The 25,314-nt window shown below is 40.6% G+C and overlaps 1 protein-coding gene across 7 annotated transcripts in view; it reads left to right on the plus strand.

Annotated features, from left to right (window-relative positions):
- The window catches only part of BTRC (beta-transducin repeat containing E3 ubiquitin protein ligase), a 112,438-nt gene that overhangs the window by 29,314 nt on the left and 57,810 nt on the right, over positions 1–25,314 (plus strand). For 5 of the 7 annotated variants that reach the window (XM_033065607.1, XM_033065611.1, XM_033065608.1 and 2 more), the window contains one exon: positions 18,915–18,992. The exons of 1 other annotated variant lie outside the window; for it this stretch is intronic. In XM_033065607.1, the coding sequence (XP_032921498.1) occupies positions 18,915–18,992 (78 nt within the window). Of the gene's footprint in view, positions 1–3,650; positions 3,714–18,914; positions 18,993–25,314 lie in introns of those variants that run through there. One more of the 7 variants, XM_033065613.1, reaches the window with a different exon arrangement.

A 25,314-nucleotide genomic window follows, 5' to 3' on the forward strand; every position in this document is an offset into this window, starting at 1 on the left:
TGATGTTGCAGTATTTCATCATTCTTTAATGCTTTTTTTGGGTATCAAATCTTTGGGAAAGCATTAAAGACTTTCTTGTAGCCCAGTGAATTTTCTCATATTAAGTTACTTTTCTTTTTTCTGTAGAAAGCTTGAAGTAACTGGAGAAGCATATCAATGTTCTTTGCTTGTGGCAAAAGAGAAGATGCCATCTGGAAGGCTACTTAGTCACTGCTGAATTTGTCTAGTTATTTACATGCCTGCCTTCAGATGCTCAGACAGAAATGTGGAAAGATGCTCTTTTTGAATAGCTCAGTTAAAGTCTTGCTGACTCCTCATGGGAAGCATTGGCAGGTAGTCGATTTAGAGATGATTCTGTTAATATGTCAGGTAACTTCATTTTCCTTCTCTGTGTTTTTATTATTGGAGACACTTAGGTGAAAACAGGATCTTCTGGTTCCTCAACCCTGTTTTTAGGCAAACATCCTGCAGTGGGAAAGGCTTTAAGGCTAAACCCATGAATAGGGGAATAAGGAGCTAGAAAAGGTTGTTTTCTACATCTTTTATCTCAAAGGACTTTCCAGCTGACAGTCTACTGTGTAACTGAATTTCATAGCAATCATGGTGGAAGATGGCAGCAAATTGGGACATGGGCTCCTATAAGGCACTGTGGGAAGTGGTCAAAGAAGTTACTTTAACAGGAGAAAAAGGCCAACTATTCCATTTTCATTGTCTTGGATGTCAGATTTTACTGAAAAACAGCAACTGAAAATTAGGTTGCATGTAGATTCTCCTAATAATAGAAAATAAATAATGTGGAATATACTATTTTTTCTGAGAAATTTGTGCTTAGGAAGTTTCCAGATGTGCCAACAAGTGTCTGTTTTCATGACATTTTCCATGTGAAGATAATTACTTTCCCTGTTACAATATTTTGCCATGCATACTCACAAGGCTCTATTTATGTTGCTTTTCATAGTTGCAGCTCCTTGAAAATTCAGATTTACAATTACACCCATCAAGTATGCCAAGGGAATGATTGTATTAATCCTTCCAGGTTTGCAGAAGACCAAAGTATTTCCTTGAATTCATTTCTGTAGGCTGTTGTATAAATGAAGAGGCTTGAAGAGGAATTTAAAAGTCGTGCCAAAGACTTTATGTATCACCATAATCACAGAGAGCAGTCCACCTCTTCCCTTTTACCTAAGTCACAGCCAACACAAATACCAGCTCCTGTTTAGATTGTAAACTTCTTGGGACAAGAGTCATGCTTTCACTACCTTCATCTGGAGCCTAGACACAGGTGGAGAGGAACGGAGTTGTCTTGTCAGCTTTGTTTTGCCAAATCTGAAACTTTTGTTTCTGTGACAGGCTCCAGTAGTAAAAGAGGAGGGTTAACTTTTGTGGTGGAGGTAGCAGCATCTTGTTGAGTACAGAAGTGTCTCTATAGAATGTCAGAAATTTGCATTTTGCTTTACCTGAAGATCTTTGCCATAAAGATCAGGGTTTGTCAGGTGAAGGAAATCAGCTTCTGCTTGGTTTTGCAGAAGTGAGCATGTGTGTGAGATTTCCTCAGTCTGAGCTAAGAGCTCTGTCCTGGGGAGGAAGGCATGGCAAATTGAAGCAAAAAGGAGTGCACTTGAGGCTGGGCAGTGTGGATGTGACCTCTATAGACTGAGATTACTTTTGCAGAAACATGAAAAAGCAAAAGATGTCAAAGGTATGCAGTGATGGAAGTCTGTTATCCCTGTGAGACAGATGTGAACGTATTTTTCAAATTACTTTTAGTTTTCCTCATATTTGTATTTTTGTGTTACAAAGTGGAATATTTGTTAAAGAAGCATTGTCAGTGTATTGGTAGAAACAGTTGTGTCTGTAAATTTCCTTCAGCCTGTTCATGCACTTTCGTGTTAGAAGTTGACATTTTATTGCTGGAAATGCAGTGTAAATGTGAGTAGTAGTACAGGAGGTTAGAACTAGAGTCTTGGGGTGGGCAAAAACTGCATGCTCAGAAATGCATTTGTGAGAAATACATTTGAAGGAAATGGTTTGGCTTTGGAGCCAATGTTTGCTGGTGTGCATAGTTCTGTCTCTAATTGGAAAGATATGGGGTGTCCAGTCATAGACTCCATCAGCATGGAGATACTAAGCCTGTTTGTATTCACCCCTCTTGCTCTGCCAGTGGCTGTGTGAAACCTGCCTGGGGGCTGTTTACAGTGCGCCTCTAAAGCAGAATCCTAATTTTGGTGACTAATAGCCAGAGCATGTGGCTCTGGCACCCCCCGGCTGGCAGCAGGCTCTGCCCTGGCTGTGAATGTAGTTAGGTGGCCCCCAACTGTTTACAAGACAGCAGAGGTGAGATCTTTGATTGACAAGTCAGAAATGCATTAGATCATTCCTCTGCCAGTCTCTGGTTCATGCTGTTAAAAATGTCAGCCTCTCCAAGTTTGAATGGCAGCCCGAGGGCCTCAGAAGCTTTTTGTTTTCTGAGATGGAAACACAAATTGGATGTGTGCCTGAGCGCTTCATCCTGGGCTGTAATTTCATCTTTTAGCTAAGAACCACAAGGTACATGAGCAAAGCACCCTGTAAACAATAATACTGGGGAAAAAAATAAACAAGGTCGTGTTTCTGGTACGTTGATCCACTGGTGTCCTGACCTCTATCACGTTGAACATCTCCACTCTGATTGCTGTTCCCTTTGGCATTACAATGAGAGGAGATAGACTGACACAGGAGGCAAAGATTTAAAGTTGCAGTGCTGTTGCACATTCCTTGTATTGGCTATGAAATATTGAACTGCCACAGTGTGACACCTGGTTTTTTAAGTAAAGTTTCTTGTTGGAGGTGTTCAGCAGCAGTCTTTTCTGGTTTTCCTCGTTTCACCACGTGGCAGGAGCAATTATAAAGGCATGAGAGATGATACAAGGAAGCAGAAATGAAGCCAAATCACGTAATTTTTGTTTGACTCCAGCCTTATTTGTAGCTCAGATTTTTGGGAGCTTCACTGTAGAAAGACAATGATGGTCAGCCTGGCTGGAGCATTCTCAAACATCTTTAGGATTTATCCCTCTCTTTAAATCTGGTGACCTTGTCTGGCTGGCGGTGTAACCTGTGCAGAGGCTGAGTGATGCTGGGGAGCCCACCAAACTCAGGGAGGTCCCAGTGTGAGCTGCAAGATCTCAGCTCTCAGGTAGCAACAGCAAGAGATTTTCCTCCTTTCAGGTGGTAAAGAAATGAAGGCAACTAGAAAGAAATCTTTGTGGATCAGTGGGATGGGTTTGGTTGTTTTTTGCAGCACGTCAGTAATTTCTAATTACATTGAGTAATTACATTTAGTAACAGAAATTGGCATTTGTTCTGCACCCACATTGATCCTCGAAAGTTCCATGTGCTTTTATTAGCTCTTTAATCTGAGTATCAAGAAGTGTGACAGTATGTCACTGAGAAATACCACCCCAGTGTGTCCAGCACAATGATTAATTTAAACTGCGTCTTAGCTACAAGGCCTCCCCCTCCTTCAGCCTCGGTAGTGATGGTCCGGTTACTAATAATGTCTTTTCCCGCTAAGGTGAGGACAAGGTTTCTAGCACACCAGCACCAGTTTGGCTGTTTGGTTTAAAAAATGAAACAAAACTCATCGGAGTTTTCCTTCCTCCCTCGTTAGGAGTCAGGAAGGTGTGCAAACCCGTAGTGACAAACGGCATATGCAGCGCCGCGTTGGAGGCATACAGGTATCTTTAAAGCTAGCTCCGGTTCCTCAGGATTGCGAACATCTGCTTGGAGGTATTGTGGAGCTGCACAATGCACTAATTGAATTACTCTTTTCTGGAGTTGCAGGCTGCGCTAATTGAATTAGAACGGGGCCGTGCGTGTGCGCGGGCGCGGCGCGGGGCGGGGGCCGGGCCATGGCGCGGACTGTGCTGCGCTCCCCCGGCCGCGCCCGGAACTGCAGCGCGGGGCTCGCTGCTTCGGGAGCTTCGGGAGCTTCGGGAGCATCGCCGCCGCTCTTGGTGCCGCTCCGAGCTCCAAGCTTTGTCCCTTCCCATGGAGAAGGGACGCTCTGAGGGTACCCCGCTGCAGCCCCCTCGCTCCAGCCACAGATGGGCCAGTGCCTTTAGATCCAGCCCAGTCCCTGTAAATCGTTCCATTATCGCTTTGGATTTGATGGCTCCACGGGCAGTGAGGGCTTCAGAGGGAACCGGTGGCACAAGATCAAGTTGTACCCATTTGGTACTGGCAAAGAGATAGCGCCAATAATTTTAATTTTAGAATGAAAATATGGAATTTTACCACAAATTTTGAGAAACCATGAAATACTTTCTTACCAACCATCTAAATTTAAGCCAATGTTAGAATACAGTCACTCTTAGGCAATATGCAGAGATAGTGCTGAATAATTCTGTATAAGGGGAAGAAAATGAGGTACTTCTTCTTTGAAATAAGGTGAACACATGCAAAATTTCAGGGAATCAATCCAAACGTTCTCAATGGAAATGCACTTGCGAGATGTAAAAATTCATAGCTTGAAGAAGTACTGTGCTACACTGTGTCAGTTGGGTTTCTTCTTATTTCCTCTGCTTTCTGTTGGCTATTAGTTACATAGCATGTAAAAATACCCAGATACTCTCTTTCCTGCATTCTTTCCTCTACATAACCAGATGACTCCCTTTTCCATAAAATCCCAGCTCTTTTCACTCAGTTTTATCTGTGTTTGGTAGATCATTCTCATAAATATAATCATTATCAGAGACAAGATGGTATTTGTTTTGCTTTAAAGGTTTCTTATATTTTGTTTAATTCAAAATTTAAATAATTTGCTAGAATACTCTGCAAACTAAGTAAAATTAAACTCTCTTTGTGAAAATACATAACCAGTATTCTGTGATATGCATGATTCTTTTTTCTGATGTTTGTATGCTTGCCCTGTGTCTGATGGTGTTAAACAGGGCTTATAATTCCCACTAAGAATTAGAAAAATTGCTGCTAAACACTGAAATTTTAGAAATTTTCAGTTATACTGAAAGTTATTTAACAACCAGCTGCCCCCCAGAATAAAATGCAAATCTTTTGTTAAATATATGAAACAGGTTTTGGTGCTTTTTGAGGAGAATACCCAAAGAAGTTTATACTTTGGGAATTCTGTTTTTCTGATTTTATTTATGTTTATAGTTGTTTCTCTCTAGCATTTTATTTATATATTTACATATATAAATATATGTGTGTGTGTATAAGTATAAAAAAATCAGGTTGTCAGTCTTCTTAGTTCTCTTTCTAAGTAGTCAGGTAGACTGCTTCTAATAGCCATTGCGAATGAAATACCCAAGGAACTCATTGATCATACCCAAATATTTATTTAGGGCTCATGTCTAGTTTTTAAATGACTGCCAATATAATTTGGTACCGTTGTGGAATTTTCTAAATTGTGTCTGTATATAGCAAGATCAACCATTGTATTTTACCTGCCTTCTACAAAAAATCCCTGGGATTTTTTCTCTCAAAATACAACCATATATCCAGCAAACAAAGGAAGCAACTCTTCATTCAGCCAATAAAGCTGCATACGCTTTTACTCTTTCAGGAACATACCTTGCTCTTCTATCACGTCTTCAGAGTAATAAACTGTGCAGCAACCCTTTGATGTAGGTAATAACATTTGACCTTGCAACACAGTACGTTCCCTTGTGCAAATGAAGACAAACTTAACACGTTGATGTGGTGATTGTTCATTAGAAAAAACCCAAACACACCACACAAAATTGGTGTGTGTGATAACATACTTATAGCCAGTGCCTTCTTTTGGTAAAAGTCAGAAGCGAAGATGGTCATGGTGAGAGTGTCACCTTTAAAATAATGTGAGAGTGAATTTGGTGCTGCCTTAAGAGGCTGTAAATGGGAAAGAATCTATTCCATCCATTGTATAGAGTGCTTTTAAAATCAATCTATTTCTAGAAACTAAATTGTCCTGGGACCAGCTCTTGATATAAAAATTCATAGAAACCTGTTTTTCTGAGTGTGGTAACTTCTTGCCATAGTGCTGTAGTGTTAGAATTCACATTGGCCAGGTTGTTCTGTAAATTAAACAGTGACAGCTTCCCTCGGGGGAACAGCCAATGTATTTATGATGATGTGCTGATTACACAAAATACACTGCAAGCAGAAAACAGCTGCAGAGAACAAACCTCTTAAAAGAATACAATTACAAATAGCACCCTCAGTATTTCTAGTGGCGAGAGCAAAATACAGCATGCTAATGCAGGCTTCTAGTTTGCTTCCAAAGAAGAAAAGGGATCTACAAAGAAGAGGCTGAAGTATGGTTGGATGCACATACAATGCCAGTGTGGAGTGGCACATAATCCCCTCCTGAAGGTGAAGGGCAAGAGCACACCTCAGGCCTGCTTTTTAGCTGTCCTTGGTCTTAGAATTCCTGTGACTTCAACTGGCTGGTGAGGTGTTGGGGCTCTCTGGCTTCTTCGTGTTTTGATTGCTGTGGTTCATACCCTGTGTCCTGGTTAAGAGCTGAGATGTGATTAGATGACTAATTTATGCTACCAGTATGACCATTATGAAGCAGATCATAGGAGATACTATAGGAAAAAAAAATTAAAAAGGCCCTGGTTTAAAGCTGACCTTTCTTTTGCTGCTAATTATTGCTTTGAGGGAGCTTTTGGAAATAAATTCCAATTCTTTGCAGTAGCCTCCAGTGTTTTGTTTTTAAAAGGTTCCTGTTTTGTATGTGTAGGGCAAGGTCTTGTACAGTCCAGTTTAGCATAAGATGAAGCTTGAAACATAATATTATTGGAAGATGGTGGAGGTGGGACTGATTGTAAACTCAGGATGCAAACAGACATCTGAAGAGAAAGAGGTCCTCACCTGGAAACAAAAATTAACTAACAGGAATTGCATTGTGTAGTGTGACTATGCAAGAGAGTTGTGGTAAGGACCACTGTGCTGGGATTTTCTGTGAGGGCTTGTTGAAAATGAGGAGTATGTGGCAATGGCAGCTCCCACTGCTTCTAATATCTCACTTTGGAAGGCTGCAAAAGCAAAAAACTTCCACAACTTCACAGCACAATTTGTTTTTTGTCTGAGTTGATCTGTCACATTTAAATTGTTTAAATATAGCATTCTACTTTTGGCTATGCCATATATGTATGTGGGAGAGTGAAAATACAGAGAATGCCCTTTCCATCCACTTTTTCAGAGATAGATAAGTATGCCTTTTAAAAGTCTGGAATTTCTGGTGTTTGGTGTCTTTGTTATGTTCTGGGACTGTATCAATAAAACATATTTCAGGCAAAAAATTACCTGCTTAAAATGAAGAAATGTGGTCCTTTCAACATATAGATCTGATTTTAAAGCAGATGAGGTAAAAGCATTGACACTCTAATTTGGAAGGACTTAATTCACTTGCTTAGAAGAAGTATCAGGTTTTCCATTTATGGATCGGTGGCATGTACTAATAGACTGTTATTCATCTGTCTGTATTTTCTTTAAATCGTTTTTGAGCCTCTGTGTGTTGTCCTGCTCTGCTTACATGTATCCCATGTGGCAAGAGGGAGTTTTGTATAATCACCCTGCTTTAATCAATAGAATAATTGATAAACCAGATAAGATTTAAACTGATTACCTCCCCGAGTAGAACTCCCTGAGGGCCTTGGACTCTCTTAATTTTGACATGTATGTTGTGTACCCCGTGGATGAAGTGCAGTTTGAATTATCTGTTTTTATTTGCTTAATGATGGGGAGGGTGTTAAAGTCAAATGTTTAATTAACCCAGCAATGGGCTGCGCTGTCACTTACACACACATCCAGCTGATTGAGATATCTCACCGAGAATACTGAATAGGAATGATAATGTGGCACTGAGACGGAAGATTGCTTTTTCAATCCATTTGCTGGGTCACTGCTTTGAATGTCTTACTGGATGAAAGGCATTCAGCCTGGAAAAAAAAATTCAGCATTTAAGTACATTTTGTTTTCCTGGCCCCTTTCCACCAAGAAGTTAAATAAAACAGATATGCTGTAGGTTTAATAAGCCATTCATGTTGTAGCAAAAAAGCTGCGACTTGAATAGGTGGTGGTCTAGAGCTGTATAATTTCCTACAGGAACAAAATGTTTGCCAGCCCCAAGGTATCTGAAGGTGAGAACCTATGTACATCTTTATCTTTCCTTCTTTGGTTGCTTGGCTACTCAGCCCATTTGATGGTCTCCAAAGCATGTCCAACTCTTCTTCCTTACCCAGCACAATGAAATAATAAATAATACTTTGCAACTCCTGTAAAATTGTGGTTTAGAGTTGGAATTATTTTAGAATAGTAGAATTTAGTAGTGAGCTGTTAAATTTAAATGTTGCAGGAGGGACTGTTGTGTTGCTACATTTAAATTAGCCAAATCAGGAGAACCCAGGGGTTTATTGACTGCAGTGCTTGCTAACCAAGCATTATGATGTGTAATGCCTAATCTGTAACTTTTCATTCTTTTATTACAAGATTGTAATTTTTTTTTTTGCTTAATGTGATTAAACAATCACACCTTTTTTCATACCAGCAATGAGGTTTTTCAGCTATATGGAGGAAAACACCTTGTATTGGAAGCCAACTAAATTTGCCTCATAGTCCAGTGGTGTGATTGATGCTTCTTGTAATAAATGTAGCTTTGGAAGCTGGAAAAAGCACCGAAGCCTGACTGTATGGACTAATTACTACTGTGAGGCACATTGGGGAGGTGGAGCTGGGTCATCCAAACTGCTCCACGGTGACTCCGTCGCTGCTTTGAGCCTCTTCCAGACTGAGAACCAAGTAGCTTTGCCTGCAGGGTCACCTGGCTCGTATTGTCCAAGACAAAGATCTGGGTGCCCTGCATTGGGTGGTGTAGACAGTGTGCTGTGAATTGGCATCAGTCTGACTGCAGTGAGATCACTGAAAAGCCATTTCTTAACAAGTGGGCAGCTTTAGGGCAGAAACTGTGCCTAAAAAGTTAACAAGTTTTGTTCCCCTATGCTGTCATTTTTACTTTGGACAAGACAACTTGTGCTTCATTCCCTTGTTTTGTATCTCATTTCCCCTTTGCTGCAATAAAATATACAAAGAAAAAACAAGTAAAGCATGAAACAGTAAAAGCAAGATGAGGATGGTGTGGTTGATTTAGGTGTTTGGGAGTGAAAATGCCACAGGCTCTGAGAAAGGGATGTGATGACAAGTGGAGATATTTTGTGCATTTGACAGGAAAACTCAGAATGAGAGGTTTTGGAACAAGCAAATTATAATAGTAAGTGTAGGTGATGACCAGGGATGAGAGGGGAACAGGTTTTGTAGTCAGTCCAGTGAGACAGCATTGGCTCTTTGAAAGAACTGGCTTGAAAAGTTAGCAAATAGTGCTTGAAGAAGGATGGTGCCTATATAACTTAGATCAAAGTTAAAAGGTGCTTCTATAGCTTGAGTTATAAGATACCAATATAACCTGATATTAATATAACCTAAATAATGACTTTTTATATATCCTATATAACCTGAATCATAGCTTTTTATACCTATATAACATGATATAAATAACTTTTCATACAATGTAATGGCTAGTATATGGTTAACTAGTTGTTTCATGCTGAACAGAAAAAAAGAGAAAAACATGCCAGGTGGATAGCTTTAGAGATAGATAAGTACAATACTAATGAAAATTTGGCAATTGCAAAGCCAATTAGCCACAAAACAAAGAATTTAGGCTGGTTAAGACCAGACAGACCAAGGAACACCATAACTGTGGATGCTTCAAACACAAAATTGAAGAGCTCAGATGTGAAGAAGAGCTTGGAAGCCTTCATCAAAGACCCCCAACAACCCCTGAATTGGGGAAGCACAAGCACAGTGCAAAAGAACTATTTATAACCATGAACTCATACTATGTGAATTAGTTCTGGCTCCTGTGTAATGATGTAGTGATACTAAGCAATACTTACTGTATAAATATACCACAGCACTTGACAAGAGTGGGTGAGTTAGGTGGAGATATCCCCCTCACCACCAGAACTGCAATAAACAAATACCTGCTCTGTAGACATCAGTCTGTGGGGATTTATTTCCAGCCTATCTTTTGGGCACCAAGGACACGAAATCTACAGCAAAACTAGACACTTTTACAACCAGTTTCTAAGAGCACTTGGAGCTCCTATGCAGATGAAGCTGTAATAAATATTGTACAAAGAAAGTTAAACTGTATCTAGAGAATTTTAATAAATAAAAAGTTTTTTAAAACTCTCCCTGGATCCGTTGGCTCTTGTTAGTACTAGAAATATGTTTTTGACATGTATTTTGAATGTTGGCTTATATTCCAAGCCTGTAAAAGCTGACTTTGTGCTTTTTCCCCACCCTACATGTAGGGGAAAGGAATCAAGAAAACATCTTATTCCAGCATACAAAATCACTGATAAAAGCCTACAATTCATGAACATGGGAGGGAAGAATGCTGTGAATTGTGAATAAGAGTGTATAATTTCAAACTTTAGTACTTTTACACACTGGGATGAGTGTTGAAAATTAATTTTTGTGGAAGGAATGTAGCAAAATGAAAGCAACAAAGAAGCGAGAGCCAAGCCTGGATTGATTCAGTTCTTCTCTAAAAGGCTTCTGTTGCATGCAAAATCCTTCTTCCTGAAGTATGTGTGGCACAATTCAGCAGTGTGGCAGAAAAACTTAACCCCAGCTGAAACTGTTATAAAGGAATTTTAACATGAATTCAAAAGATGGAAGAAATTGCGAATGTTTCCCTGAAGGATAGAAAGGGAAGAATATTGTTTTGTTCAATGTGAAGAGCAGATGTACAAGGGCAAGCCAGCAGGAAGAGGCAAACCAAAGCACAGAGATAGTAAGATTCAGAACAAGTCCTGACAGCAGTCTTACATAGATGATCTGGTTGAATATTTGAAAGTATACCCATATTATGTGTATTGTAAGGTTAATTGGATGTTTTCAGCCATGCTTTTTTGGGAATGTGTACTTTCTGTTCCTTAAAAAGATGTAGATAGCTTTGAACTACATAAAATTTTGGAGTACAAGATGTACGCTATAAAATCATGCATAGAAAGCTATAAAAACATGTGTGTACCTGTGAAGGTGCTGATCAATTTGTGCTATTTAGGAAAGGAAATTCCGAAACAGCCCGGCTGTGAGGAAATGCAAATAATAAAATTCAGCTAGAGGTCCTTGAGGCTTCTTAAGCCCTAACCTTGTTATGAGGAATGGGGAAGTCAAACTGCCTAATGCAGATGTCTGTGAGTTACAAAAATAACCAGATGTCCTGATTAGCAGAAGCAAATGTTCTTCCCTTAATCCACGTGAAATTATATTCAAAGGCTCTCCGGATGTAATGTGTGTGTAAATAAGGCACCAACAAACATTGGAATAGAAAGGGCCATTGGCCAACTAGCTTGCAAGGCTTGAAAGCTTGAATATTAAAAACAAATTTGCCGCTGCTGACTCTCTTAAATTCACAGAACAGAACAGTTAAGCAGGGCTGCTTCCTGGGAAACATGGAAAGCCTGTTCTCATTAGCCATATTCTCTCTCTCTCTCTTGAAAAATGTGGATGAAGTGAAGCTAGCTTTTAAAATTCCCCTAAATGACTTGTTCCCAGCATCTGTATTTTGGGGGAGGGGGTGGTAGTGGTGGTGGTTTTTTAGCAACAACTAGATTTTTGCTGTTAGAAATGCATCTGTTCATCAGATCTTTGATATTTGTGCTGCTTTTTGGTATTTTAATGTTAAACTGAATTTACTGTTCTAGTAATGCTGACTTCCCACACCATTAAATTACCCTTTATAGCCAACCAGTAATTACTAAGTTAAAGAATGTCATAAGAAGCTTTCCTTTATGTTGTGAAATTCTGTTATCAAGTCCCTTTGCTTTGAAAATTTATACTTTTCAGATTATTGATTTGAATGAAAAATAAAGAAAATCATACATGATCCATTCTGCAGATAGAAAACCAGAATTCTGTCCTGATTGTTGAAACTTTTGTTATCATCATCAGTGTTTAAAATGGAGGCAGACCAAATTAGGACTTGTGTCAACATGCATGTGTGTGTCTGGTCAGAGGTGTAGTGTTTTACTTCCCATTTTCACTGCTGTCAGAGCTTCAATTTTAAGAATTTAAGTGATAGTAAGTACCTGAGCTGCTTGGGCATGGATTTCAACTTGTAAGTGTTCCAGGTGGGGGTGAAGTCTTCATCACGGGGCACTTATAAATGTATTAGAGGTAAAAAAAACCCACCATGATTCTGTGCAGCTAACAAGATAATAGGTAAAATAAACAGAATAGACATGTGCATGCCAGTTTGTAAAGCAGGTACTGAAGTGGAAGGCCTTTTTAGTTTATTCCCTTTCTTTTTCCATTATCAGTCAGTGCAAGACGGGCTGCAGATCCTCTACCCTCTCCTTCCATCATTGCAGTGCTCAGCCAAAACCCCTTGCAAAAGTACCATCTTAAAACTTGTAAGACCTGGGAAACTTCTCTGTTTCATTCCAGGCTGAAGTCACCCCCTTGTGCCTTCACATTGCAATTTATGGTGTTCTCTGAAAGGATCTAATCTCGGTGAATGTTCAGAGCAGCAAACGCCGAGGAGGAATGGGGTCTGATACTTATCTCTGCATTTTCATTGCTGTGGATCTCCCTGTGTGTTATAGCTGTCATTTTTGTTTTATCTACTGAGCAGCAGAGAATTGCCTTCAAACTTGCAGCTTTCTACTTGTTCTTCCCAAAGAACATTACCAATCCTAAGGTCTGGTTTTATATATTGTAGTGACCAGCCAAATAAATGTGAATTTGAATATTTTGGGCCTTATGATAGGAGAAAAAGGAAAAGCTATCCTTACATGTTTCTAGTGTATCTTAGACACTTATTTTTTTTAACAGTAATACTGCTTCAGGCTGACACTGGCTATGCCAGGATTCATCCTAGCACTGTTTGAAATGGCTGAGATATTTATAAACTGACAGACAGCATTTATAAAATGAGGATGCTGACAGTCCCTTAACGATAACAATGGGCTTGGACTCATCTATCACTTACAGAGGTTATTGGAAAGGGAACATAAGGCTTCTGTGTGCCTCTGGTCTTAGACTGGCATTTATTTCCACATATCTCTCTCTTTACAGTCCTCTCTGGCTGACATTGGCATTAGGCAATTACAACTAATTTCTCCATACCTTTACCTGATGATGCTTTGTCCTCTTTTCTGCAAGACAACTAACTTTACAGCATCTTAGAGCAAGATTTTCCTTCTCCCAAATCCCCCCTCCTAAACAAGAGGAACACCCTGACTTCTGACAGGCTGCTGGCTTGAATTGGGAGGGAAGAACAGTGTGCCCTGATTGACAGACTTAACCCAGGGCTGGGCAGGGGTTAAACAGGCCTTCTGCCTCCTTTTACTTTCATACAGCACCAGTCTGCAGACAGAATGCTGATGTACCTCTTTATTCAGTGGCTCCCTCTTGGCTGAGAGAGTACCCTTCTGTCCTTGGTGAGGAAGACCAAGTGCAGCGCAGGGACACTTCCAGGAGCATGAAGAAGGATGTCAGTTATTTTCAATTTCTGATAAAATGCTGTGTTCATTCAATGCACTTAGGAGCTTGAGGGTCAGGTCATATCAACAGTTTGCACTGGAAAAGGAAAAATGCACTATTTTTCTGGCCTGTGCTAAAGCATCTATTTTAATGTGGCAGCAGAAATACTGAGACAGCTATGTCTGGCATCCAGTTTGCCCTTGGAAAACATTTACTCTACTCTAACTGTTTGCACACTGTGTTCCCACTGCATTATTTGCTTAGAGACCTAAAATACCCAAGTAGATTTCCTACATGCAGTTGGATCTGCTGATACCACTAAAATCACACCCTGCCCAGGCTTCTGTTCGAACTGATGTATACGCACGCAATGGCTGGAGCGAGACTTGATTGGCTTGAGGGGGTCTATTTATCAGGGAACTCGATTAAAATACAGACTGCACATGACATCAAATTTGTAATCATTTTTCCACAGCAAGCAAGCAAGCATTTTCTGTATTGGATGCAGGTGTTTAAAGCAATAGTGTGTTTTAAGGGCCAGTGCAGCACAAATTCTGGCCTTTGGGATAAAGACAAGTGTTTTGCCTGCATAAACAATATATTATTTTTTTCCCCTCCCCGAGGTCCACACACACCTAGTTTCCCTCAAGCTCATCATCTCTGTCAGGTTAATCAATAGGCACCGTATGGCAGAGGGTCAGTAATCAGTGTCATCGTGCCTTTAAATCGTGTTGAAAATTTGCTTAAAGCCTGGGCCAATTAACATCGAGATGATGAATGGATGGGTAGATGGGAAGAGCCTGGCGCTCAGGGGCTTTGTGAGAAGGAGATGCTCAGCTGTTGAGCAGCAGACACCAGCGAATAAAATCAGCCATTCATGTGAGCTCAGTCCACCCACTCTTAATGATAATGTCAATCTAGCAAAATATATACACATTGGAGTTGTCATGAGTTCATAAATCAAAGGAGTTTGTCAAAGGCATTCAGATTAACGAGGCAGCAGCAATAACAAGTCAAATTTGCATAGAGAATTGCCCGAATCTCAGTAAATTATGATCCTGTTTTTCATTTGATTATTTGCTAATGTCTCAAGAGGGAGAATGATTATATTAGCATGCAAAATCTACTCCAGAAGTAGAAATCCGAGGTATAGCAGACCAGCACACGATGACAATTAATCAGTTTCTGCATACTAGCATAAACACGCAAGGCCCAGAAATGAACTCCTTTTTTATTATTATTTCTCCTTGCTACTGATCCAAATGGTTCAGCTTGACAGAGACTTTATATTGCTTTAACAGTGTTCTGAATTGTGCCTGCAGGCAAGACATAGTTATGCAGCTATAACCAACCTATCCATCTGCCAACCAGATTGGAATTCTCCTATCCAAGGCTTCCATTAACCCCCACTGACAGCTCCAAACAGGATTAAGAATTTGAAAGCATAAAAAATAGTTGTGCTGTTCACATAGACACACGCTTCTCCCCCACCCCCACCTCCACACTCTTGAAAAAAAGGCTGTGTCTGTACTCTTTTATAATTAGTGCAGGGCAGAACAGCATCAAAGAAAGCCTCTCCCAGTTGGCAGGGGTTTGATTTCCACCACGAGAGAGGCGGTACTAAAGGTAGCTCTGCCCAATTGGTAGTCCCTGGGAGTGCATTTCTCCATGTATTATATCTCATTCCCAGCAGTGTTTTGCTGGGCTGTGTACACAAAATACTGCATGTCATCTCCTGTCAAATGCTTCAGTCTGGGGATTTTGTATGCATTGTAGCATGTTGTATTTAGTGGTGGAGGAGGCTTCATGGGGAGAGTTAAATAGTAATAATTTCATAGTGGTCTTTAAGACAACCTGCCATGGAGTTATATTCTGTTAATTACAGGCTGAAGTTTTAAATGCAAATCAGATTTAAAAGGCTCTCGTTACAGGCAGTAGCCATTTTAGGAAAAATGAGCTATGGAAAGCAGAGCCCCTTTGCAGGAATCTCCTGTTAAGAGAGAAATGTTCAGGGTTACAGGAACTGTGAACTTGGGTTTCCTGACTTCTCAGTACTTCCCCTGTCATTGTGTGACCTTGGGGAAAAAAAAAAAATTACTTTACCTGTCTGTGGAAAGAGGGGTTGATTTGGAGACTTCAGCATCTAATCTTGCCTGTATTTATTCAAAAGAAGAGACCCTTGCATGCAAGCACAATCACTTTTAGCCACCTTTAATCAAGAAGGCTTACCTGTGGGAAGTAAAAATTTTCCCTGGTGAAGGGAGTTTGTATGGCTTTTCAGCTTTCCATGTGGACTAGTTTTCTTTGCTGCTTTCTCCCTAACAAATTCCATCGTTCCCCTACTATGTATGAAGTACAGTTGCTGCAGATCTTTAATATTCCCACTGTGTACACCCAACTTACCGTCTGGATACCAAATGCTTCTTTCCAGGTCTGTGCCCGGGACGTGCATTTCAGTAACCACGAGAGGGTGCTCAGAGCAGTTCCTCCCTTTGTCTGCCTCTCCTGTGGCCGAGAGCATCGCTGGAGTCCTGCTGAGACAAACCTTATTCTGACCTCGCACATGTTTATCCCTCCTCCCACCTTGTTCAGCAAGGAGAAATATATAGATGTACCGTTTCAGTCGATTACGTTATGCTCTTCCCTTGGCCATGGCTAAGTGTTGCCCTGTCAAGTGGAATTCACTTCCATACAGCTACAGTTAGTCCTGAAATATGCAGGGTCCTGTACCTGCACCTGGATTGATAGGTTTCCTTTTCCTGAGAAATGAGCGGGAGTTATAAACATCTGTGCTTTTCCTTAAGTGTAATGCTTCCCAGTCATTCTGTCTTCACCAAGCGTAACTTACTTGCCGACAAAAGTGCATGAGCAGCGCTCCTCTTTAATAGTCTGCTTTCGGAGCTGCTGTGTTGGTGCTGTAGAATGGTGAGACGCCAAGCTGTGAACCACCATATGCACTTGGCAGTCTTTGTCTGGTCTTTGTTCAGCCAACCTCTTAGCCTTGCCACCTATAAAGATAATGAATGCAAAATGGTCCTCTGTTTGCTCTTAAAATTAGATGCTCAGCTTAAAGAAAAAGTAGATAACTTGATGCTTTGCAGTAACTAGAAATTTCAAAATAACAGTTCACTAGCACTTCCTACTTTTTGATGTTTGTATGAGGAAGGATCCTTAGTGGCTTTGAAAGGCGAGAAGAATGCAAGATTTTACTGTCAAAGATTATTTGGAAAGGGAAATCGTTCTGACACGTACTGTAGGGAAGGGGGTGGGTGTTGAAAATAAATCCAGAAGTACTAAACAACCCCTTTGCCCTACAACCACAACAAAATGCATTTCATGGAAATCTGTAGTAATTCACCTCAGATTCTTATAGTTTTCACTCTTGACCTTTTTTTTTCCCAAAGCACAAAAATTAAAATCCTAACTTGAATGAACCAGTTACTAAACTAAATTTAGTGAACAGAAAAGAGCAGGTTTAATGTCTGACCTTCCTTTTTGTATATATGTAATGCTAGCTTGTATGTTTTTATGATCACAGTTCTTTCAAAGCAGGATTTAATGTAATAACTTGGTCCTGCCTGTGACCTCATACAAAAACTTTTAAAAGCTGCCCTCTTACAGTGATTTATCAGGCCTGTTTAGGATTGATTTCCATTATAAAACCCTGGTTACAGTATCCCAAATGTCATGGTGCCTTACAAGTTCTCTATCTTGTTAAAAAAAAATAATAATTCAAAATCACTAGTTGGTCTGCAAGCCTTGATTTACTCCTGACCAGTTTATGACATCCCAAGTGGGGTTTTACTGTAGCGTTCATCTCCCTCCACCCCTTCTCTGCCATTTCTCAGCAAACAGCTCCTGTCCCTGCCCTGTCTCCTGGCTGTCCCTTTGCTCCCCATAGCCCAGAGCAGCGATGCTGTGCTACCCTGCCGGTGCCAGATCCCACAGCACTGCAGTGGGCACATGCTCTGCTCTGCTCTGCTCTGCTCCACTCTGCTCTACTCTGGCTTCCCACAGCCGCCGTGCTGCTGCTGGTCCTGTGCTGCCACTGCTCACAGGGCCCTGCTCCTCCTTTGCCAACAGATGCCACTTCTGTCTCCTGAGGTGTTGGGCTGGAAGCTGTCCCTGTGAGAAGCCAGGCAGAGCCATGCTCAGAGAAGGACAGGTTATATGGGGGACAGGTACACAATGCAGACTTCTACTGTAATAGATGCACGCGGTCCTGAGCTTGTTTTCAAGTAACTGGAAAACCACCCTTTTCCTGGCAGAGCTCTCCCTAGGCAGTTTTTCTGTATCTCTTTAAAACCTGTTTAGTTGCTCACTACTGAATGTGTGGGAATGTGGCCTAAGGCTATGAATACTGTGGTGATCAAACTGATTTTAGATGTGTGGGATTCCCCCAAAGCTGGCTGTCATTTCTCCCTGAGTGCAGTAGCTGAACCTGTGCAAAGGAACACTGTCTTCCAGATAGCTGACTTTGGCAGTGAGGTCAGGATTCTCCCCACTGTATCCAGCATTTTTAACCAAACATTTGCAAGAGACTGTTCATGTCTTGATACAACTATAGTTTGTCTTTAAACCAAGCAATATTTGGTTTTAATCATGACATTAGTAGGACAAAATTTTTCCTGGTTGTATTTTTTATTCATGCTGGAAAAGCCCTTGTATTTCTTGTCTACCTTTTCTTGTCTTACTGATCTTTTTTTTGGAGGTGGCAGCTTGTATTTTGGAGAATCATTCTTTCTCAAAGTTGTACATGTATGTGGAGTTGGGGGCAGGAGAGAACAACACAGCTGTATGAACGGGTAGTAGTGTATGTATCATACACTACCTACACAATATTTGGGGGACTTTTTGGGAAGGATTTCCTGACAACCTCTTTTACAAGAATTTAGCTCCACCATAATTTCTCTATCATTTTAGGCAACCAGGCAGACTCAGTGCAATTAATAATTGTTAGGCATATTAAAAACATAGGGGCACAGAGAACAACAGTTGCACCCATTAACAACCTCTTGTTTTCAACAGGTTCCACTGTTTCAAATGTTTATTCTAGGGTGTTCAGGAGCACCAGTGTTGCCATGCTGATAAAACCACCATTTCAGCTTTTGGAAGTGGCTGTTATTGGTAGTTTCAGAATAAGTCCCTAAAGCACAGGCTTCTTCAATAGATACCTGCAGAGTGGTGCATTGTTGTGTGGAGGAGGAGAAATTCTTTCTCTGCCATAACAAGCTGTTTGGCATAAAAGTACAAGTTAGCCTCCAGTATGTGTATATGTAAAATGCTACAGCCTGTGTAGGAAAAATATTCTGTTTCTTTTCTCCTTGCAGAGTAATATTAGGGATAAGAACTGAATTAAAGCTTACTTTCTTTCACAGAATTCCTCTGAGAGAGAAGACTGTAATAATGATGAGCCCCCTAGGAAGATCATTCCTGAGAAGAATTCACTTAGACAGGTATGTGATCAGTCTCTTTAAAAATGCAATAAAACTTGCTAGCTATTTGAATCCTTAAATGCTTCTGGAAGCTGAAGTCTGGCTTGTGCTCATGGAAATCTTTTCTTTTCTTCTTTGTAGTCTGAGCAAGTCACATTGTACCCAGGAAAATCAGACACAGAGATTTAGTTTTCAGGGGAGTTTGATGACTGAAGAAATGTATGCTTCAGTATAGTTCAGTCAACTGCAACTGTAGTTTTACCTTTCTCCAGTTGCTGTTCATCAAGACCTCTTCAACCTTTTCTTCTGTAATTGTTCCTGTCTTGTTTGTAGTATGTTTTGCCTTGCCTCTGATCAAGACTCAAAATGTTCTACAACAATTAAACTTTTTATTGCCCTTGAAGGTGAATTTTCTTGGAGGTGGTATCCAGGTTAATAACCTGAAAAATGACCTGTTCTTGTTTCTTTTACATTCATATAAATTACTAATGGATGAAAAGGAGAAAGGATGGTCAAATAAAACAATCTTTCTTTGTCCTTTATATATAGTAAAGCAAATTTCTTACCAATTCAAAAGAATTCTTTTTTTTAATCCCTGTGGCCAACAAAGGGAATCTGTCATGTGCTTTCTGGGAAATTTAAGTTTGGTTTAGTGACTTCTGATCCATTTTCACCTTGGTCTTTCTCCCCACTGCAACCTTCAGGCAGCAGAAGCAAAAATGATGTCCATGCCTTAGCTGCCTGAGGTTGCTGCCTGGTGTATCAGAGTGAAACCATTGGTGGATGTGACTTAACTGAATACCCCAGGCCACACATTGCAACAGCTGAGGAGTTGTTACATTTCCTTCTGCATCTCAGCCACAGGAGCAGCGGTCTCAGGCAGAGGAATATGATGGCACAATCCTGCCCCACATCAGCTGTTTCCAGGAGAAGCTGTGGTTCAGAACCATACTAAAGGAAGACGTATTTTCTTTGTACAGTGCACTTGTGCTCAGAGTTGTTGGTTTAGCATGATTGGTTTGGGGTTTTTTTGTTTTTGTTTTAATAATGCATTGTTTTAGGAGTGTTTCATTTTGTGGGAGGAGGTGTCATATGAAGGACTGCATGTGACTAAGACTGGTCCATCTAACAGATGTAGTCCATATAGCTCTTTTAGATATGAGGCAATATGCTGGCATAATGGCTGAGGTCCCATTTATAGCTGAGAAAGATTACCTTGCAGAATTGATTAAATATGTTAGATGAAGCTTAAATTGTTTCTGGCATTAAACAACAAATGAGCTGGAGGAAGAGGGCAAACCTTCTAGGTCCCTACTGTGTATCCTCAGGATAGGAAACAAGAAAATCAGGACATTTTTATCTTAGAGTTATGTTATATTATTCATGGCAAGCCTTCAGGTTCTGCAAGAAGAGGTATATGACTCTTCTCCAAAAGAAGATTCATAGCAAGAGATGTTAATTAAAAAGCATCATGAGTTACTTATTCTGTGTGTCTTCTCATCACACTGAGTCCTTCCTCATGATTATTGATTGAGGAAATAGATTTTTACAAAATGTATTATACAGATGAGAAAGGTACAGTTCCTTGAATTTTCCATTTTGTTGTATTTCAATCTGCAGAGGTATTCTTAGTGTCACAGGAAAGCTGTCTTTTCCCTCAGGCCCACAATTCATCATAATCAAGTAGATACCAGGAATACAACTGAAAAACTTCTTGTGGTGTCCCAAGATTTCATACTGGAAAGAATTCAATGGGCACTGTTTACATGGAAGATGGTTAGCTGTGTTGCACAGTATTGAGACATTGTCTCAGTCTCCATCTTTGTGTCCAGTCCTTACAGATGCAGGGCAAAATCCTCAGGTCTTCTACTGCTATCTGGAGCCTTTGTGTTGAAGTTGTCTGAGCATTTGGAAAGCTCAGATTGCTCCTCTTCTCTGTTAGCAGTGGACAGGAGCAGTGGGGAGTTTTCTGGCTCTCATTCCAGAAGTCAGACACATATTTACCCATGTGCCTAAATACTCACAATCAATGAGTAATGCTTACTGGAAAGATCTGGATCTCCTATAGGAAGGTATGCAGGTGACTGCTATGTTTTACATCTATCCATGTAGAACCAAATTTTTGTAGAATCAAAAAATTGTGACCCTCAAATGCTGTCAAAGCAGTAATACACAAAAGATGCCTTCCATTTCAGTGGGAAGATGCTGACTTGGTAAATATTGTGTGTGAACAGTTTTGTACTTTCTGTTCCTTTCATAAGACTTTTTTAATATTTCATTATTGTGGAACATGGACCTACATCCACAGAAAAATCGAGTGGATGTGGGTAGAACACAAGTCTGTTTATTTAAATGGTCTTTCCAGTGAACATATCCTCATATTTAGTACTTTTTTATTAGTCTTAGAAAATTAATGAGATGCATCAGACCACTTCAGGGTAAGTACTATGTTTTGACATGTTCAGCTGCTAACAAGTTTAAGTATAGGTACCTTTCCTTTTCTTACCTTGTTTGCAGTGTTGTTATGCAGCCTTAGCCATAATGTTTTCTCAGGTGGGTTTGTGGATCAGACATACCAGAAGGTGGAGGTGTTAAGGAGATATGATGCTTACTTATGCATCTGAAGTTGTGTGCAGGGGCTGAAAACACCCATTACTCAGTGCTGTGAAGATCTTAGTAAGAGAAGTATCATTTTGCTGTTGATTAAAATGGTTTGTGGAGAAGGGTGTCTTGAGAAGTCTCAACAAGTGGGGCTGTGTCCTTGAATTGGTGGAAGTGGAAGGCACAGTCACTGTTGGGTGCATGTGGGGGCAGCACGGCAGAAGAGACATGGAGATTAGCACTGGGAAACAGAAAAAGGCAATGAACTTGACACTGTTAGCTGGAACAGTGAAAAGATCTAAGTTATGACAGACTTTGGAATATGGATGCAGACGTTCAGTTTTTGTTGAGTAATTGATGTGACAAAATTAAATTTTGAAGGGATAAACTGAAAATCATAGTATGAAAACAGACCAGAAAAAAACAATGACAAGTGGCAAAAGTTTTTGGCAACTTTATTTAAGCTAACAAACGAATTTTCACACTGCAAAGTTATAAATTAATTTTAATAGGCTGATCCAGATGGTCCATTTGGAAAATGGATAGCTTGATCTGTTGAAAATTAAACTAAATTTATCTCTCTCATACTTCAAACTGAAGTAAGCGTGAGAAGAGTGCCCATTAAGTCCAGCTCATACAGATGGACCGGCAGGTCACACATGGGACTAATCTGATTCATTTTAAAAATAAATGCATGAGTTATTGAATCAGGTTCCTGTTTCAAGCCCTGCATGTGAGCGTGTGTGTGTGCTGCCCTTTCAAAGGGACTCACAAATGCTTCAGTGCATTTTTAACCTATGTGTTTCCATTTTAATTCAACTTCCTTGCCAAAAAACATAATTAGTTTTCAGTGCCTATCATTTAGTGTTAGACCCAAACACTAGATTGATTAGGTCAGCCATTTGTTATTTTAAGGGCTATGTCTCCATCCTTCATTTATGAAGAACATGAGCTCAATAGTCTTGGGGAGAGAGCTGGCCTTTAGAAACTGGGAAGGGGAAATCTCTGGGGGCCCCTCCAGCCTTTTAGCTTCTGGGTGTTTTTAACAGAGCCATGAATGCAGATTTGTAAATTTATTGCAGTGCCATCTGTTTTTTTTGCAGGAACCGTATTATTGTTGGCTCGTATCTGTCTATTGTGGTGGTCACTCCCTGGGAGCTTGCCCTCATAGTCCTAAGGAAAGTGATGAATAGTGGGGGTCAACATGAATAGGTCACAGGGCAGCTGTCCAGGGCTGCCCTGAACTTGATTACCCCGCTGGTTTTTAAAGAAGACGGGCACAAAGCTGGTTGTTTAAAACCCTCCCTCCCTTCTCTTCAGTGCAGCAATAATGAAGTGCCTTTTGCTGCTGTGGTTCATCTGTGGGCGAAGGTGCCTTGTGGGGAAAAGCTGGCAACAGCAAGGCTGCCACAGAGTACCTCCTGCAAACCTCACATTGGACTCTGCTGTCTTTCTGCAAGCTTCCAGATGGAAGTCCGGGGGAAAAAAATCCATGTCTGTTACCCCATTCAGACAAGCCCCTTAGCATTTTCAAGAATTCTCCCTCTTATGGTTTTGGCACAGAGTATTACCTCAATTCACTCTTACACATTTGAGATAATTTTCTAAAATTACATGTAGCACCTAAAACATGCTCTGGGCACTATTTCAAAGTTTAAATAGGCACAGTCTGATCTTACGAGTTTAAAGCCAGTACTCAGGAAAACCTTGAGAATCAGAAAGTGGCTGAGGAAGGCAGACTAAAGGGAAAACAAGAACTGCAATTGTTAGTTCAGCTGGCAGCCTCATCCCACTGCTTAGGGCTCCTCTCCAGGTATATTTCTCCTCTGCAAAGGTGTTCCAGCCATGCAAAATTGAAGCCCTCTGGCTGATGAAGAAATGGTGTGAAGGAAGAGAGGGTCCTTCAGCTCCCTCGGTCTCTTTGGGGAAGATGCTGCACTTCAGATTTGCCTTCTGGGAGAGCTGGCTGAGGCAAGGCAGTCCTAGTCTATAAAGTTACCCAGTTACTTCATCTTTTGCATGACGTTTGATAATAAGGAGTTGGTGATTGAAAAACCCCCTGAAATTGCTAGAGGTACACCCTTAGCCTTACTTGCAAGATTTTTCTTTTTTTTCAAGTTTTTTTCTCATTATCCTCAAACAACAACAAAAACAAAATAATATCCACTCCTTTGTGACACTTAGTGTGTGTTAAAAAGCTAGCCAAAGCGGGATGTGCAGGAGTCTAAGTTACAATGGGAATGCTGCCTTGTGGCGGAAAGGCCACTGGGCTCTTTCAGCATTAGTGCTAATAGGAATCTGTCACCCCGCCGCATTGCTGCATTCCTCTGTAATTGAGTAAATTGCAAGTGTTGTCTGCTCCCCCCTGCCCTTTGTGTCCATGTCCACTTACCATCCGAAGAACGTGGGCAGTGATAAATAAAGCACTGAACAGGGCTCCCAGCTCTTTGAAAGCAGCATGTTGCCAGCCCCCTAGTTATATTTCTTTAAGTGTTTATGTTTTTCTGTATTCTTTCTCTTGTGTGGCTGGAACCCTGGGGATCCAAAGCCATGAGAGAGGCCAAGAAGCTAACAAAAGTAGCTGTCCCCTTGTTAGCTTGTTCCTTTCTTCTTTAAAAAACAAGATGAAAACCATCTGGCTCAGGGCATTACATTTTCCTCCCCCATGCACCTCTATAGATGAAGAGTTTCACCTGCAGTGAGGGTTTACATTGATTAGGGAGGGAGCAGTAATTCAAACCTCCATCCACTTCAGTGGTACTTTGCAGTCTTTAAAGGTGCTGACCCATTGAGTTAAACTGTCAAGGGAGGATAAAAAAGGATCTTCATCCCAGGAGGTAACAGCTGCCAGGTTTTCAGCACCTTGCACGCTGCTGGAAAAATGTCACAAATTGTCAATGGAAAGAAAAATCACTTGGCTGCCATCTTCCCTTAATGATATGCCTTATAAAATGAAAGATTTAAGGGTTTAAAAATCAGCAAGTAGCTGTTAGGGAAAAACAAATCCTGGGGGTTTTTGAACAATGGGCCCAACAACATGTATCCTGAAAGACTGCAAATAATATATCCAAGTTAGAATAACCAGGTCTGATTGGGATGACCAGTCTGCACAGTGGGACAAGAGGGAAGCAAAAGCAGCAGCTCAGAAGTCTAACATTACCATGCCTTTATTTAAAAAAAAAAGTAGGAGAAGGAGTCTGATTCATAAGCCAGTGAACTGCGAGAAGACATACTGTATTTCTGCTCTTCTGAGGACAATTTGTTTTCAAGCAGCTACCAGATGGCTAAATACCACGACATTGTCTTTTTCCTTCTTTTCTTTAACAAGAGCTCTAGTTTGCCTTGCTCTTTGTTTTTGTTTGTTTTAGTGCTTTTACGTAGCTTAACAACCCCATGGTGCTGGCATTGTGGCATACTCCTTTTTGTGTTTCTCCCCCTTGTGCATTGATGGATGAGTTTAAAAACATCTTCAGCTTTAATGTAATTTCAGGTAACAAGCACATTGGACTAAGGCTTTTTGTTTGCATTGTCTTGAGGTTTTTTGTTTTAGGGGCCTTTTTTTTATGTTTGTTTTAGGTAAGTAATTTTAATTGTTCTGGGTAATTAGAAGGTACACACAGCCAAGGGAGCTTTGTTATGGTAATTGCTCAAGAAAACCCACTCCCCAACTACCATTGCCGTGTGTTAAGACACGTCTTCCCTCTAGTGGCAATATTAAGGACTCTGGCTTTCACAGTCAGCA

Source organism: Catharus ustulatus, chromosome 8 (genome assembly GCF_009819885.2).
Source record: "Catharus ustulatus isolate bCatUst1 chromosome 8, bCatUst1.pri.v2, whole genome shotgun sequence".
Lineage (NCBI taxonomy): Eukaryota > Metazoa > Chordata > Aves > Passeriformes > Turdidae > Catharus > Catharus ustulatus.